Source organism: Carya illinoinensis, chromosome 4 (genome assembly GCF_018687715.1).
Source record: "Carya illinoinensis cultivar Pawnee chromosome 4, C.illinoinensisPawnee_v1, whole genome shotgun sequence".
In the NCBI taxonomy this organism is placed as follows: domain Eukaryota; kingdom Viridiplantae; phylum Streptophyta; class Magnoliopsida; order Fagales; family Juglandaceae; genus Carya; species Carya illinoinensis.
Window position 1 is genome coordinate 14664860 of NC_056755.1, and position 14599 is coordinate 14679458.

General features: G+C 35.8%; 1 protein-coding gene across 3 annotated transcripts; it reads left to right on the top strand.

Moving 5' to 3' along the window:
- Positions 1 to 6549: 6549 nt before the first annotated feature.
- LOC122307822 (lysM domain receptor-like kinase 3) lies at positions 6550 to 14599 on the top strand. Of its 3 annotated transcripts, none has more exons than XM_043120924.1 (12): positions 6551 to 7423; positions 9240 to 9273; positions 9387 to 9394; positions 9513 to 9706; positions 10230 to 10400; positions 11271 to 11360; positions 12379 to 12475; positions 12561 to 12712; positions 12792 to 12883; positions 13657 to 13795; positions 13976 to 14074; positions 14188 to 14599. In XM_043120924.1, the coding sequence occupies exons 1-12, from the start codon at positions 6787 to 6789 to the stop codon at positions 14350 to 14352; spliced, it is 1878 nt and encodes a 625-aa protein (XP_042976858.1). In that variant the 5' UTR covers positions 6551 to 6786; the 3' UTR covers positions 14353 to 14599. The 3 variants fall into 3 exon arrangements, with proteins under 3 accessions (XP_042976857.1, XP_042976858.1, XP_042976856.1); XM_043120922.1 differs by having other exon boundaries at positions 9513 to 9662; positions 10201 to 10400; XM_043120923.1 differs by lacking the exon at positions 14188 to 14599 and having other exon boundaries at positions 6550 to 7423; positions 9513 to 9662; positions 10201 to 10400; positions 13918 to 14059.

The window sequence follows — 14599 nt, forward strand, 5'->3', positions numbered from 1 at the left end:
AGGAAATGCTGCTTGTAAAAGCTTGATAACTATGTCAAACGACTTCACAGTCCAACCACCAACAATCTTTATATGAAGCAACTTGACTATGAATGATAGCTTTGAGAACTTAGAACAATTTGGATAGAGTGGCTTTTTGGCATCATCTAGCAACTCATCGAAGTTAGGGTGCATTGGAGTATGAGAGGTGTGTCCTTTGGGAACTCAGTCTACATTAGCTTCTGGACTAGAGGAATTGTCCATGAAGGATCCAACACGGATGTCATCTAACATTTCATCCACACCATCAATGTAGTCATTGTAGGGATAGTCATCACTACCCTCTTCATCCGACAATGTGTTGTATTGCATAATTTCCTCCTCGCCATGGAATATCCATTCCGTATAAGATGTATCTATCCCGATGAGGAACAAATGATCCTCAACCAATGTAATAGGATGGAAAGATCGATTTCGGCATCTCCTACATGGACACCTAATGTAGTCTCTCCCCGGTGCATGGGCCTTTGCCATATCTATGAATGTTTTAACGCCTGCAGCATATTCATTGGAACGCATCCTATCTTCGATATGCATCCAAGCCCTATCCATCTGGTAACGACATAGGAAATTTGTAATGGTAAGAAGGAGAAGTGGCTTTAATCTTGGTAGACTATTCAAAGTAGGAACGATGTATAATGGTTTGGGGGAAGGAAATAAATATCATCTGTCCAAGAATGCTAGGATTTGGACACTTATTGCTCATCGCAAGAAAGCCTCATATATTTAAGTCGATGAGGTCCAATTCAGCTGACTAGCATTTGTGAGGATGCTGTAGCCGTGGAGCTTAAACAATAAAATAAGGTATTTGAATATAGCACTTAGGGCCAATGTGTGGTCTGAATTTGGGATAATGGCAAGTGTATTTTGTGGAAATAGTGACAAAACCTGAATTCGTCCTTTAGATAGGGACAGCTAGCACACAGACTGTCAACCTTACAATTCATTTACATACTAGAGAGTTCTAAAAAAAATCTGATTCAACATTTATACACTCAGATTTCTGGTATTTAACATATGGTGAAAGGCTTATTGCTTCCATTAATTCCTCAAGGCTTGGCCTTTAAATTATTGCCGATGCAAAGGAAGCTGAATTTCTGGGTTTTTTGTATACGTAGATGATGTCATCTATGTTATGACGCCATCTTGTTTGGGGGAAAGCACATCCATTAGGTATTTCATTTTGAACAACTTTAAGTATGAATTTTGGGAATTAGAGTGTACTGGTAATCAATTATCATGTGTACTGATTTAATTAGATTTCATATCATGTTCATTCTTGTATCGTCTTATCGTCTAAGTATCAAATACAATGTTCACAGATATGACACAGGGTTAGTGAAACCCTTACTGTCATAGCAATCAATTACAACCATCATTAATGCCAAATAATAACATTATTTGAACATTATTTTGACTAATCCAAAGTGGGGTGATGGATAGGGAGGATATAAAATAATATTGAAACCATGTACAAACAAAAAGATTCCAAAAGTGGCTTTGATTATATCAGGCACAAACAAATTAGTATCATGTACTGTACCATAGCATCATTCTAAAAATAAGAGTTTTACACAATTCCAAAAAAGTATGGACGGGGTAAGGCTCTTCTAACAGTCACAGTTTTTATGTATTCTATAAATTCAGCTTCCTGTTTTGAGGTTTTAGTTTATTTCAATCATGAAGTTATGTCCCACTTAATCAAAAGATTTTAAGAAAATGCTAATTTAGATAACACCTCACTATTGAGGGAGATTTTGTCGAATTTTTAAGTTTTATACTTGTAGAATTAACTTACTAGCATTATATGATGTTATCTACATTAAAATTTAGTTGAGGGATATGTAGAGGGGGTTGTCTACCCTTGTCAAGCCTAAAGAATTGGTGGTGTATTTTTGCTCACCTTTAATAGGAAATATTCTTTACAAGCAAAAGGGTAGTATAGCTATCATCAACACAAAAAACCATTCAACCTATAGCGTAAACAAGTAATACAAAGCTCTGCATATATATATATATATATATATATATTTATATATATTTATATATATGTAGAGCTACAGATTGGCTATAGTATTGTTCTATGTCACTAGAATATGAGGGTTCGAGAGTATTTGTAGCTGGTAAAGTATGTGATACGAATACTGTAACCTATCCATAGCAGCTATTTCATGTTTAAACAAGCCTTAATAAAATTCTATGTAATCTTCTTGGATACTGCTACACAGCTTTTTGAAAGCTGGCCGCATAACACAAATCTGAGTTGTTTTGTGTGGTTGTATACCTTTTATTTGAATTAAATGTAAGCACTTCATTTAAGCAATAAAATTTTAATTTGGTACGATAAATTAAGTATCAGAGCACGTGGAGAAATAGCAGAATGAGGGATGGCTACCCCCCCCCCCCCCCCCCATAAGGGGAAAAAAGAACTACATCTCTAAAAAAATTAATTCAAACCTGGACTACTCAAGAATAATGAGTATTGGAAGGGGAATTTGGTAACATTGTTATGTTTCTAAGAGACACCAATACTTCTAAGACATCATGATATAATAACAACACCAATAATTTACATACTAGCAAAAGCTAATCAAGTTAATTTATATATGAGCTATTTGGGTATCTGAATTTGGCAAAATAGTAATGGACCTAAAGCAATCTGAATTAAGCTTCTGAAAAGATTTAGCCCTTGTTGGGATTATGCTTAGTCGTAAATAAGTCACACTGAAAGGAACATGTATAAAACTTTTCTGGACTCAACTTAGTTATCCCAAATATCATCTCCTCTGCAATAAGTTAAAAACTAATTTAAACTTTAAGGAGCTCTGTAGAAAACTGACTCCCAAATTAGTAATGACCAAGTTAGGGACTTATTTGCATAACTGAAACTGAATAGTAGAGGCTGATTCAGTGAAAAGAGCTACAATAAGGGTAGAGGAAAATCTAATAAAATGAATATAAAATGTCACCATTTTGACAAATTTGACAACTATTAGATTGAGTACATGTTTGGGATTGGGGTAGATAGTATTCGAGTATCTAAAGGGTACAAAATACCTCTCTAGTAACAAGCCATAGTAGAGAAACAGTTTTTTAATAACCAATGATTTCCTCATGAACATGCATATAGTGTCCAAAGTTGAAAAATAAGGAGGAAAGTGCCAGGAACATCATTAGTAATCAAAGTTACTAGCTCATGTTGAATAAACTTATTGTGGTATAGATTAAGTTACACTCTAGCTAAAGGATGTGAACAATCACTTTCCTATCATATCCATGCATATGCATGAATCTACTATATGCATAGAAACAAGGGTTACACAACCTATTAGTCAATTAATGGTAGTTTACAATTTTGCAGCTTGTAATGACATGCGTGGGGTGTTCATGCTAGCATATTAGGAATACAAGTAATGTAGAAAATATACTATTGCATACCTAGGCAAATTGGATACCTTGGAATCTCTTAGCTATATGTGGTGAAGGTGTCTCGATGTACAAACAAAGGTCTATCATTTTGACCAAAATATATGTTATAGGTTCTTTAGGCAAGAACCATTGTATCTCAAAAAAATTGAGATGTCATCTTCAGATATCAAGATGCAAGCACTTGCTATTAAAGGTATGTGCATTACAAACCACAGGAATGACTGAGGTATGTTAATCGCCAATGCGTGTAGTGTCAACTTTGTGTACTCATAAAAAAAGAAATTATTAGGAATTTAAAATACTCTGTGAACACAATATCATTCCTGAAGAGGGGAAGAGTAATCTGACCTATCTGTGCTTTGTATAGGTCACTTGTGATTATATAGTTTTATGACTTTAGCGCCCTTCTTGTGTCCCTATAAATAACAGCTAATATCATTAGTTTTTCAGCAAAAATCCTATTATATTTAAGAAGAATAACAAGGTTATTTTCCGAAGCAGAACAGTTATATTTACTTCCATTCAACCAATGGAAGTCACAAACATCATCATTTCCAAACCAGTTTTGGTAGTAATAAACATGTCTTACAAGATAGAGCAATCAATAAACAGAAAAATGAATAGGAAGGACAAACCTGTAAACATTTATTAAAAACACTCAAGAACGTGTGGCTCAAATAACAATGGAAAGGGTGAAGTTTTGGATGTTTCTTGAGTTAAATTAGCAACCTTTAAGGATGTGAATGGTAGATATACGTTTAACAAACTGTCCAGTGATTCACACATCCTAGCAAAGGATACTTGATTCATATCCAAATTATTGTACAAGTTTGTGGGTATGATTAAGCAAGCATTTCTAAGATACAGCCAAATGTGCTTTCTTCACATATCATACAAGTGATACTGTTAATGATAGGTAAATATCGATACATGTAAGTTACATAAGAAAAATTAGAATCGTCCAATGTGTGTGGGATAATGGAACAATGCTGCTGAATCTTAGCACTAATAGGGCAGATCTCCCTGCCCTGAGATATATAATCATGTAATTCTAGGTGTAAAACAGTCATGAGCCTGATTCACATACCAAATAGCCTAAAGAGATGAACAAGATCATCAGATAATTACTTATTGACCTGCGTGATGCGACAAAATTCCCAAATAATAAAAGAAGCTGCAGGTGGAATTTCACAATGTAAGAAAAAGCTACAATCTGGGTACTAGCCCTTAGGAACCAAAGATACACACGCATAGAAATCTCTTCCAATAGGCAGAGAGAATTACCAGGAGGAGAGAGAGAGATAGAAATTCGTGGGAGAAATTAACATGGGAAAAAGATGTAAGAGAGAGATTACCGATTATCCTCTCTCCACGAAAAGAATAACGTCGGCGCCAACTGGCTATAGTGAGGTTCCACGGGCCGGAGAAACGAGAAACCACCACTGGAGTTTTCCGGTGAAAATGCGGTGTTGAAGGGCACAATTTGGACTACGGGGTATTCGGCCGCAGATTTAAGAGAGGGATTTGTTGTTTTCGAGAAATAGAATCTAACACCATTTGATTCTGCCCGTTCGTGGCCGCAACTGGCAGCACGTATGGTTCTACGGGCCGTTTTCCAGAGAAATATCGACCGGATTTTTCCTCAGATGATGCGGGGTTGAAGGGCACGATCTGGGCGTTAGGTATCTATCAGGTGCGCGCAGTGTTGAAGGGAAAACGATGGGGGAGGGAATGTTTTACTAATATTATCGAGAAATATTAACATATATTAGATGTAAAATCCACAAATTTATTAACACGAATACTATCTCCTTGCTTTAATAGGTATTTGGCCATGACTTTTCACCCGTAGCAGGTTTTTGGTGATTTCCGTCAATACCTATTATAATGGAAGGGATTTGTCCTAACAGCTAGTATTTCCTACAAGCGTTAGTCACGGGATAAAAAAATCGTGTGAAAAAAAGGCTTTTCTTGTAGTGATCTTTATACAAACCTTTAACTTGTTTTCAATGATTGCCAAAAATAATGAAAATTGCATGAGTCCCCGACATGATGACGGAATGCCTATTGCCACCATAATGTTTTTAAAGCTTTCCCAAGTGATTCAAACAAAATTCAGAAAACGATAAAGAAAAATAAAGAAAAAAAGGTTCAATCTATATCTTCATGCATTGGCATTTTTTGGTAGTGAAGAAGACCCAGACCTGACAAGTAATTGTGGAGAAGTTAAAATGCGCCGAGAGGTTATGGAGCACCTCTTGGAGTTTTCTACGAACTGATTTTTTTCTAAAACATTTTCGTCGAACACGTTTCAACTCCCCGCCTGCATGTTTGGGTATCGCGCTGCGTTCTGCCATGAAAAAATGGAGAAAGAACGAAATGCACAAAAGGAAAGAGAACGATGGAGGAAGAAAGACAAGGATTCAATTAAATAAGGGCAATATAGACATTTGGATATTGATGACATGGAGGATGTGCATTTCATGCCCGCTTCCGGGTATGCGTTCTAGCATTTTTTTAAGAAAAAAGAAGAAATAAAATTATGAGACGTCGATTGTGTAAAAAATAAAAATAAATATTATCCTTTACCATTATTTATTATTATTATTATTCTTTTTTATAAATACTCACTATACTTTCACTTTTTTTTTTTATTATTTACAAATATATTACCTTAACTTAAAACAATCTAACATTTTTCTTGCATAAAATATTTGGAACAGAAAATTACATTTAGCCGCTTAAGTTACTGTTTGGATATTGAGCGTTTTTTAAGTAAATTGAATTTTTTATAAATAATTAAAATGATATAATAAATTTTGTACAACTCACTTAATATGAATTTAAATGGATTTAAATATTAAGATAAATTTAGATATATTTATAAAATATTAAAAAAATTATAAATCTCACATATAAATATATATTAAGATAAAAATTATAAATTTTACGTTTAAAAATAATTTAATTAAAATAAATTTAATACTTTAAAAATTATATATTTAAATATTAAATCTAATTTAAAATTAAACTAAACTCAATTCAGTCCTACTTTTTAAAACGGAGTTAAAGGAAAAAGAAACCTCCTATAATATTTTTTTCAGCCAATGCCCATCCCCCGCGTCTTCTCCATTCACCAGCCCCAAACGTTCTCTGTTTCAAACCTCGCCGATCAAGAAGTCACAGTCAAACGGTCCAAAACATTGATCCGATTCAGCCTTAATTTTTTTCTTTCTTGGACTCTTCCATGATCACTACCAACCCCGTTCTTGAATCTACCAAAATTTTGCAGCTTTGGGTTCTAGTTTGTCCGATCCGATGAAACTCAAGTTCGGGTGTTTTGTATATTTCTTGGTCTCAATCTTTTGTGCCGTTGCCGAATCCAAATGTAGTAACAAATGTGATCTAGCTTTAGCTTCGTACTACGTCTCTGAGGGGTCAACTCTCTCGTCCATAGCAAAACTTTTGCAATCTAGTCTTAATATTGACGCCGACACTATTGTGAGCTACAACAAGGAAAAGATCCGCAACAAAGACGTCATCCAACAGGGTATAACAATCAATGTTCCGTTCCCATGTCATTGTGTCAAAGACTCGTTTCTGGGTTACGTGTTTAACTACTCGATTCAATCCAAGGACACCTACGACACGGTGGCACAGCAACGGTATGCGAACCTGACAACAACCGACACGTTGATTAACTTTAATCCCTATGACCCGAACAGGATACCTGACGTTGGGAACTTGAGCATACCAGTGAACTGTTCATGTGGTAACAGCGCGGTTTCGAAGAAATTCGGGCTGTTTGCTACTTACCCGCTTCGGCCGGGTGACACTCTGGAATCGGTTGCGGCGGAGACGGGTCTTAATTCAAGTTACACAACCTTGCTGCAGAGTTACAACCCGGGTGTGAATTTCAGTCAAGGGAGTGGCGTGGTATATATCCCAGGCAAAGGTGACAAGTTTGTTGTGTTTTGAGTTAATGACTGTTTGTATAAATATGTGAATTGGGATTTTTTGTTTTTGTTTTTGTTGTTGTTTTTTTCTTTTTTTTTTTCTGCTTTTCATTTAGCATTTTGAATTTCTTAGATGTCAAAATGGTAAGAGTTAGGAGTTAGATGAGGGTCTGATCACTTGTAGCATTAATTGCATACTTTATTTGCTCGTTTCATAGATTAACGATTACGTGTTACTTTGATGCTGCTTGTCACAGCAAGCAAATGATGAAAAGAGATCCGACGGGTGTTGAAATGAAGTCCCGAATGCTTCATTTTAGGAAGTAGTGGGAGGTATTAAGCGTACAAAGTATTAGGATGGGTGATGGGAAGTCCTCGAGGTGCAACTCTCATTTTTATTTACTTACAAAAAGTTAAACTTACAAACATTTAGACAAGATAAGTCGATTCGAAAAACTAATCTGAACTATAATTTTCGTTCATGTGGTTCGGGCTTGATTGCATTACCCTTCACAACTTATAAAAAGTTACATTAAACCTCCTTATTGCGATGAACCAGTCAATTGATGCCTACTCATCATCTGTTACTAATTTAAGAATGGAATATGCTTATAAAAAATAATTGAAAAGGATATTCCATAATTTTGTTAAGTGATAGGAGATCAAATGCCATATATTGGACTTCGGAGATGAAGCTGATGGGCACTTCTGGAGAACTTGGTCGAACCATCAAACTGAACGTTATATACTGTGCATCTATCCTAATAGATAAAACCCTGAAGTTGTGAAATCTCTACTACATAACCCATCTATACGAGCTATGCCCTTTCCAAGTAGATTAACCAAATTAATATCAAAACTTTCAGAAGTGCATCTAGGCCAAACGGTACTTCTAAACGACCATTCAAGCCGCCTCTGCCACCTGCAACTATAGCAGCATCAGGTTTAAATCCATCCCCTCTGCTTCTGCTCCTTGCAACTGCTGTACCCCATCATGTTTTCACTTGCTCTGCAATGTCAGCTGGTTACAGGCACAAACAATCAGTTAAGTGGCTGTCTAGAAATATCATGTGATCATTTGTCTTTTTGGTGATATTGATTGTGATTTCTTTTCCCCAGCCTAATTATTTATAAAAATTTAGTATACTGTAGAGTAGTGAGTGTGGCCCACTTGTAGTGATAGCATAGGGAAACTACTTGATTTCTTTTGTAGCATCAAAGGAGCTGTTTGATGTTCCTTTGAATGCATATGCTATAGTATACTTACCAACAGAAAAGGGCAGTATTACCAAGCTGATTGGTCCAGAGTTGTGTCGGAAAATTTTGCGGACAGAGACACATTTGTAGATCGTATATAAGTTCAAGTCAAGTGAGTCTTGTCATTTCAGCATTGGAGCCAGTTTGCACGTATTCAGGAATACAGAGCCAGAAACTATAACTTGACCTCATACACTTATTTGTACAAGTATGATTAATGTCCTGCACTTTAGAGATTGATTGGAGAGACAAATATAAAAACTTTAGGAGGTTTGCCTTGACTACACAATTTCCTAGTGTTATGTTTGTTATGAGAGAATATTCAACAGTTGAATTTGGTGAGAAAGTGAAGTAAGAGTAATGTTGAAACACATTTGATAGTCTGTTGAATCGCAATGTTAAAAGAGTCCTCAAAAAGTAAACTAGGTGGTCTTTTTACAAATTATTTGATTGAGTTACTAGGATGAAGAGCATACCTTTTTTACAATCATATGGTTTCTGGGGGCTATGATTTCTATTAACTTTTCTTTTGGTTATTTCTTTTCCTTTTATTTTCAGATCAAAATGGTACTTACCCACATCTACCATCCAGGTAGATTCTATAAACTTAATCTTCATCCTAAATGAAATGGCTACATTTGCTTCTATTGCAGTTTGTCTTATATTTATAACTTGTGTGTTGTTGTGGTTTTCACCCTTTTGCAGTTCAAGCGGTTCGATCTTCTCCCACAGTTTTACAATGATTATGTTTACTTTGATATTTAGAGACAAGTCTCAGCAGTGGAGAGCCAGTGCTACTTTTAAGATTAACATTTGCTCAACTATAAGCAGGATTAGCGGATGGAGTTATTGCTGGTGCAGCTATTGGAGGAGTAGCTGGTGTTGTGTTATTTTCTGCTTGTATATATCTCAGATGTTACCGAAAGAAGATGGAGGCAGCAAAGTTGCTTTTGGCACCATCTGAGGATCTATCTGAGCATGGTTTATATGTTTCGTTCAAAACTTTTTCTCTCTCATCTTTACCTGTCTCAATAAAACTTTTTTTACCTATAAAAAAAAAGAAAAAAATTCTCTCCCATCTTGTTTTGTTTGTTTGATTGTTGTTTTTCTATACATTTTTTTTCTGAAAGAGTATTTTGTGGATCTTCTAGAAAGTATCTTTAAAATAAGAGGTTTCTCAAAGAAATGAACTACCTTATTCAATATCATACTTACCCTGTCCCCCTGCCCCCCCCCCCCCCCAACCCCACCCCACCCCCCCCAAAAAAAAAAAAAAACTAAAGAAAGAAAAAATTAACAATTAATAAGTATTAAGGTTCAACATGATTATCTTTGTGTTCTGCAAAATAGTCCATCGAAATAACCTTTGAAATCCCATTTAAGCAGTGACACAGAATGCTTTGAACTGTACATATGATCATGGTGACTGATAGAACCAAAGTGTATTGATATTTGCACTTTTTTTAATGGGGGATTAAACATAAGCTCACTTATTGGTTTTCCCTCTACTTTGATTTAGGCCGTGGAAGTACCTTAAACACGGATAAGGATTCAACTAGTGCAGCTGGTGGTCCAGGTTCAGGTCTTACAGACGTATCTGTGAAATCAGTAGAGTTCTCATATGAAGAACTTGTTACAGCTACTGATAACTTCAGTTTGGCTAATAAGATTGGTCAAGGTGGCTTTGGGGTTGTTTATTATGCAGAGCTGAGAGGCGAGGTCTGTGACCATTTGCATTTTCATAAATAGGGTGCATTGTACAGTAATTTTGCATGGAAGATTTGCGCATTATGTAATTTTCTTGATTTCCTTGTTAAGAGTTGTAGCCATGTGGGCTTATATTAAACAATATAATTGTCTCTGTGTGACAGGCTTGCATCCTTTCTTGAAATCTTATTGGGATAGTTTTCAAATAGTAAACATATGTGATCCTTTTAGATTGAAGATGTTAAGAACTTTGATTTTTAATCAATTTAGAAGATTTTCCTGAGAACAAACTTATTAAGGTATACATCAAGTTCAAAGGTGAGGACTACCTTGCAAATTGCACAGCTATAGATAAAATGGCTTAATGCAACTTTTATCTTTATTTTATCTCATATGTTTTGCCTATTACATCTTTGCCGCAATTTAAGATACTCGAAAGTAGGGATTTTCAGGACGTTGAATATTTGATGGACGTCCTAAGTACAGATCGATGGACGTCCTAAGTACAGATCGAGCTGGACAGCAGTGGTAAGTGTAGAATTTGTAAAGCCAGCTCCAGTTGATAAATAGATCTAATTGAGTAGGCTCAGCAACCAGTTTCAATAAGTAAAGTCTTTTTGAATAAGGGAAGTTGATGAGAAATTAATCTACTTAGTGAATGAGAAAAATGGATGAACAGCTTAGTGAGTATTTAGTCTTGATATAGGTTAAAGATGGAATGTACATTCATCAACATCTTCTTTGCTCAATGTTTCTTGCGCATTTGTTAATATTCTACATGGATGACTAACCAAGCACACCAGACTTTGTCCATGCCATCCAAATGTTTACATCCATATAATTTTCAGCTTTTCCTATAGTCCCTTCACTCTATCTGTGCAGAAAGCTGCAATCAAGATGATGGGCATGCAAGCATCCAGAGAATTTCTTGCTGAATTAAATGTTTTAACACGTGTTCATCACTTGAACCTGGTAATGTACATTCTTTCCCAACACCAATATCATCATTGTTTAAAAAAGCTGACTTGTATGCTAGATTCTTTTTTATTTTATGGGGATCATTATTATTTAATCAGTGATATTCTTCAGGCAATTGCTCACATCAGCGAGGAAGCTTTATGTAAATGTTCATTTCTGTACTACATACTGGGCAGATGATCTTGACCTCATTTTATTGTTCTAAATTTAGATATGAATCTATATCTATGTACTATATAATTTTTAAAACACAGACCTTTGCTCTTATAAATCCACATCATAACTATCTTACTATATTTTAATTATAAACAAAGGATTAAGTTGCTCAACCAAAATTTTAGATATCAAGATGCATGGACACTCTTTTAAAAGATTCTATTTACTGTATAATACCTCAAGGTATACTATTTCCATTAAGTAGAATTGTCCATCTAATAAATTTAGGTATTCTTGGCATCACTTTGTTTTTGCATCGTGTAGTTTTAATTCTTGAGTGAAGAATTAGCGATCAAAGAAAAATTCCTGAGTGATGAATCTTGGGCCCTATGGCTAACGTATCCATGTAAATTACATCGGTAACTCCCAACCACTCTGCAATCTACCATCAATGCAATCTACTGCCAAATTGAAGCACACATGGTTGTGGCATCGATATTTATTTAGCAAGACCTTATAGCCAAGGTATCATGAGTTTATTTGCAACTTTAAAAATTTCCATGTTATTACTTAAAAACATCTCCGTGTTATTTCCACAAAATATGGTCTGCTGCAAGAATCAATGATAATATCAGATGCCCTTTTCTACACTGCATAAGTGCGGTTTTTTTTTTTTGGGAGGTTTTTGAATGTCAATAGAATAATTACAACGTACTGCTGGGAGGATTTCTGATGACTTAGCTTTGTCTGTAATACAAGTCACGCAGTAGTGTCATTTTTCTCTAAAGCATATGTAGATGATGTGTATTTCTTTTAATCTTCTACGTTACATATCACTTACTATAAATCATGGCAGGTGCGCTTGATTGGATATTGCGTTGAGGAGTCTCTTTTCCTGGTCTATGAATATATTGAGAACGGCAACTTAGGCCAGCATTTGCGTGGTTCATCTGGTAAGGTCCCATGTGCATGTTAAGGATCTTTACAAGTGATGTCACATTCAGATAAATGGCTATAATTTTTTTGACACGTTTCCAGGGAGGGACCCATTGTCATGGGCTGCTAGGGTGCAAATTGCCCTTGATTCAGCAAGAGGTCTTGAATATATCCATGAGCATACTGTTCCTGTCTATATTCACCGTGATATTAAATCAGCGAATATATTGATAGACAAGAACTTGCATGGAAAGGTTGCATTAGTAACTCTGGTGTTATTATGGATATTCAAAAGCTTATTCAAGTTGTTGTACTGAAATATTTGCATTGCAGGTTGCAGATTTTGGATTAACTAAACTTACTGAAGGAAACACATCACTCTCCAGCCGTGGTGTTAAAGGAACATTTGGATACATGCCACCTGAGTAAGTTCGCCTTTCTTTTATAAATATATTAAGGTAGTGGCAAATTTAATTCAGCAATGAGAGAGACTAGTTTTGGCGTATGAAAGCTGCTAGAAGGACTATGCATAGCTCAGTGAGTGGCTGTCTAAAGGCTTCTTGTACTAGTTCTCACCAATAAAATGAGTTACCGAGGGACTTAGAAATTGATTGTAATTGTGAATAATTCCCAACCTTACAAACGTATCTATGCAATTGTCTGGGCCTGCTGATTTGTTATTTTCGCTAGTGGCTGATGGCACTTGGCAGTGCCAGCGGGAACTTGGGAGGCTCCTCTTTTGTGAGATCTGCATATAGGTTTTTATGTGCCAGGATATGCTTTCTTTTTGGGAATTTTGTATCCTGAAGGGACTTGGAAATTGATTGTAATCGTGAATAATTCCCAACCTTACATACATATCTATGCAATTGTCTGGGCCTGCTGATTTGTTATTTTCGCTAGTGGCTGATGGCACTTGGCAGTGCCAGTGGGAACTTGGGAGGCTCTTCTTTTGTGAGATGTGTATATAGGCTTTATGTGCCAGGATATGCTTTCTTTTTGGGAATGTTGTATCCTGCAATACTTGTGATGTTTTGTCCTTGCAGCCGCTGATTTTCTCCTTGAATGTGGGCTTCACAAAATTGAGTTTTCTACTCAGTACTCACTGATCCCAGGACTCTTCCTAATAGGGGAGGAAAAACTTTTGGTTTTATTTGTCTTTATAAAATTGGAGTAATTTTTACCTTTTTTTGTGCAGATATGTTCAGTATGGGGACGTTTCTTCCAAAGTAGATGTATTTGCTTTTGGGGTTGTCCTTTTCGAACTTATTTCTGCAAAGGAAGCTGTGATGAGGCCAAACAGCTCCACAGTTGAATCTAAGGGCCTCATAGCATTAGTAAATCCTCTTAACCATCTTTCTAATGACACATACCCTCCTCCCTTTTCTTTTTCCCCATTCTGTTTTGAGAGATTGATATGAAGCCTTTATTGTGCTTCCTTTTCTGGTACCCCTTACAGAATGTTTCTCGGAAAGCAGCCTTGAACATGCACTTGATATATTTTCTGTGATTCACAGTTTGAGGATGTTCTTAATCAGCCCAATTGTATGGAAGACCTGCGCAAACTAGTTGACCCTCGTCTTGGAGATGACTACCCACTTTACTCAGTCCAGAAGGTGAAGCAACTTTATACAAAATCCCACTACTATTTTTTTTTTTTTGATTAATCCCACTACTATTTGTTTTGTAATTTCCAATGGAATAAAACTACGAACACATTTGGTTGCAGATGGCTATGCTTGCGAAAGCATGTACACAAACGAATCCACAACTACGTCCAAGTATGAGAGCTATTGTGGTTGCCTTGATGACGCTTTCATCAACAACTGAGAAATGGGATTTCCGCGCCTTCTGTGAAAATAAAAGTCTTGTCAATCTCATGTCGGGAAGGTAGAAACTAGACAGTGCAATCGCACTTGCATTACAGGAGTTTTTGGGTGTGAATAATACCAATGTTAAATTTCAGATACCGTCATTTTCAATACTAGTTGGGAACTACAGGAGAGTTTGTACAAAAGACTGAGAAAAACTCATTTGCACCTTAAGTAAGGACAAGTGTTAGTGAAATCCGTTGTAATAAAATAAAAATTACCAAAAAATAAAATTTGAAATGAAACTAGTTGGGACTCTCTTTAAAGCAA

Excerpts from the sequence above, each read along its gene's own strand:
- LOC122307822 (XM_043120924.1), top strand. The coding sequence starts at position 6,787 with ATGAAACTCAAGTTCGGGTGTTTTGTATATTTCTTGGTCTCAATCTTT. Across the intron at positions 7,424-9,239 it reads GGTATATATCCCAGGCAAAG|ATCAAAATGGTACTTACCCA; the intron begins GTGACAAGTTTG and ends TTTTATTTTCAG. Across the intron at positions 10,401-11,270 it reads ATGCAGAGCTGAGAGGCGAG|AAAGCTGCAATCAAGATGAT; the intron begins GTCTGTGACCAT and ends CTATCTGTGCAG.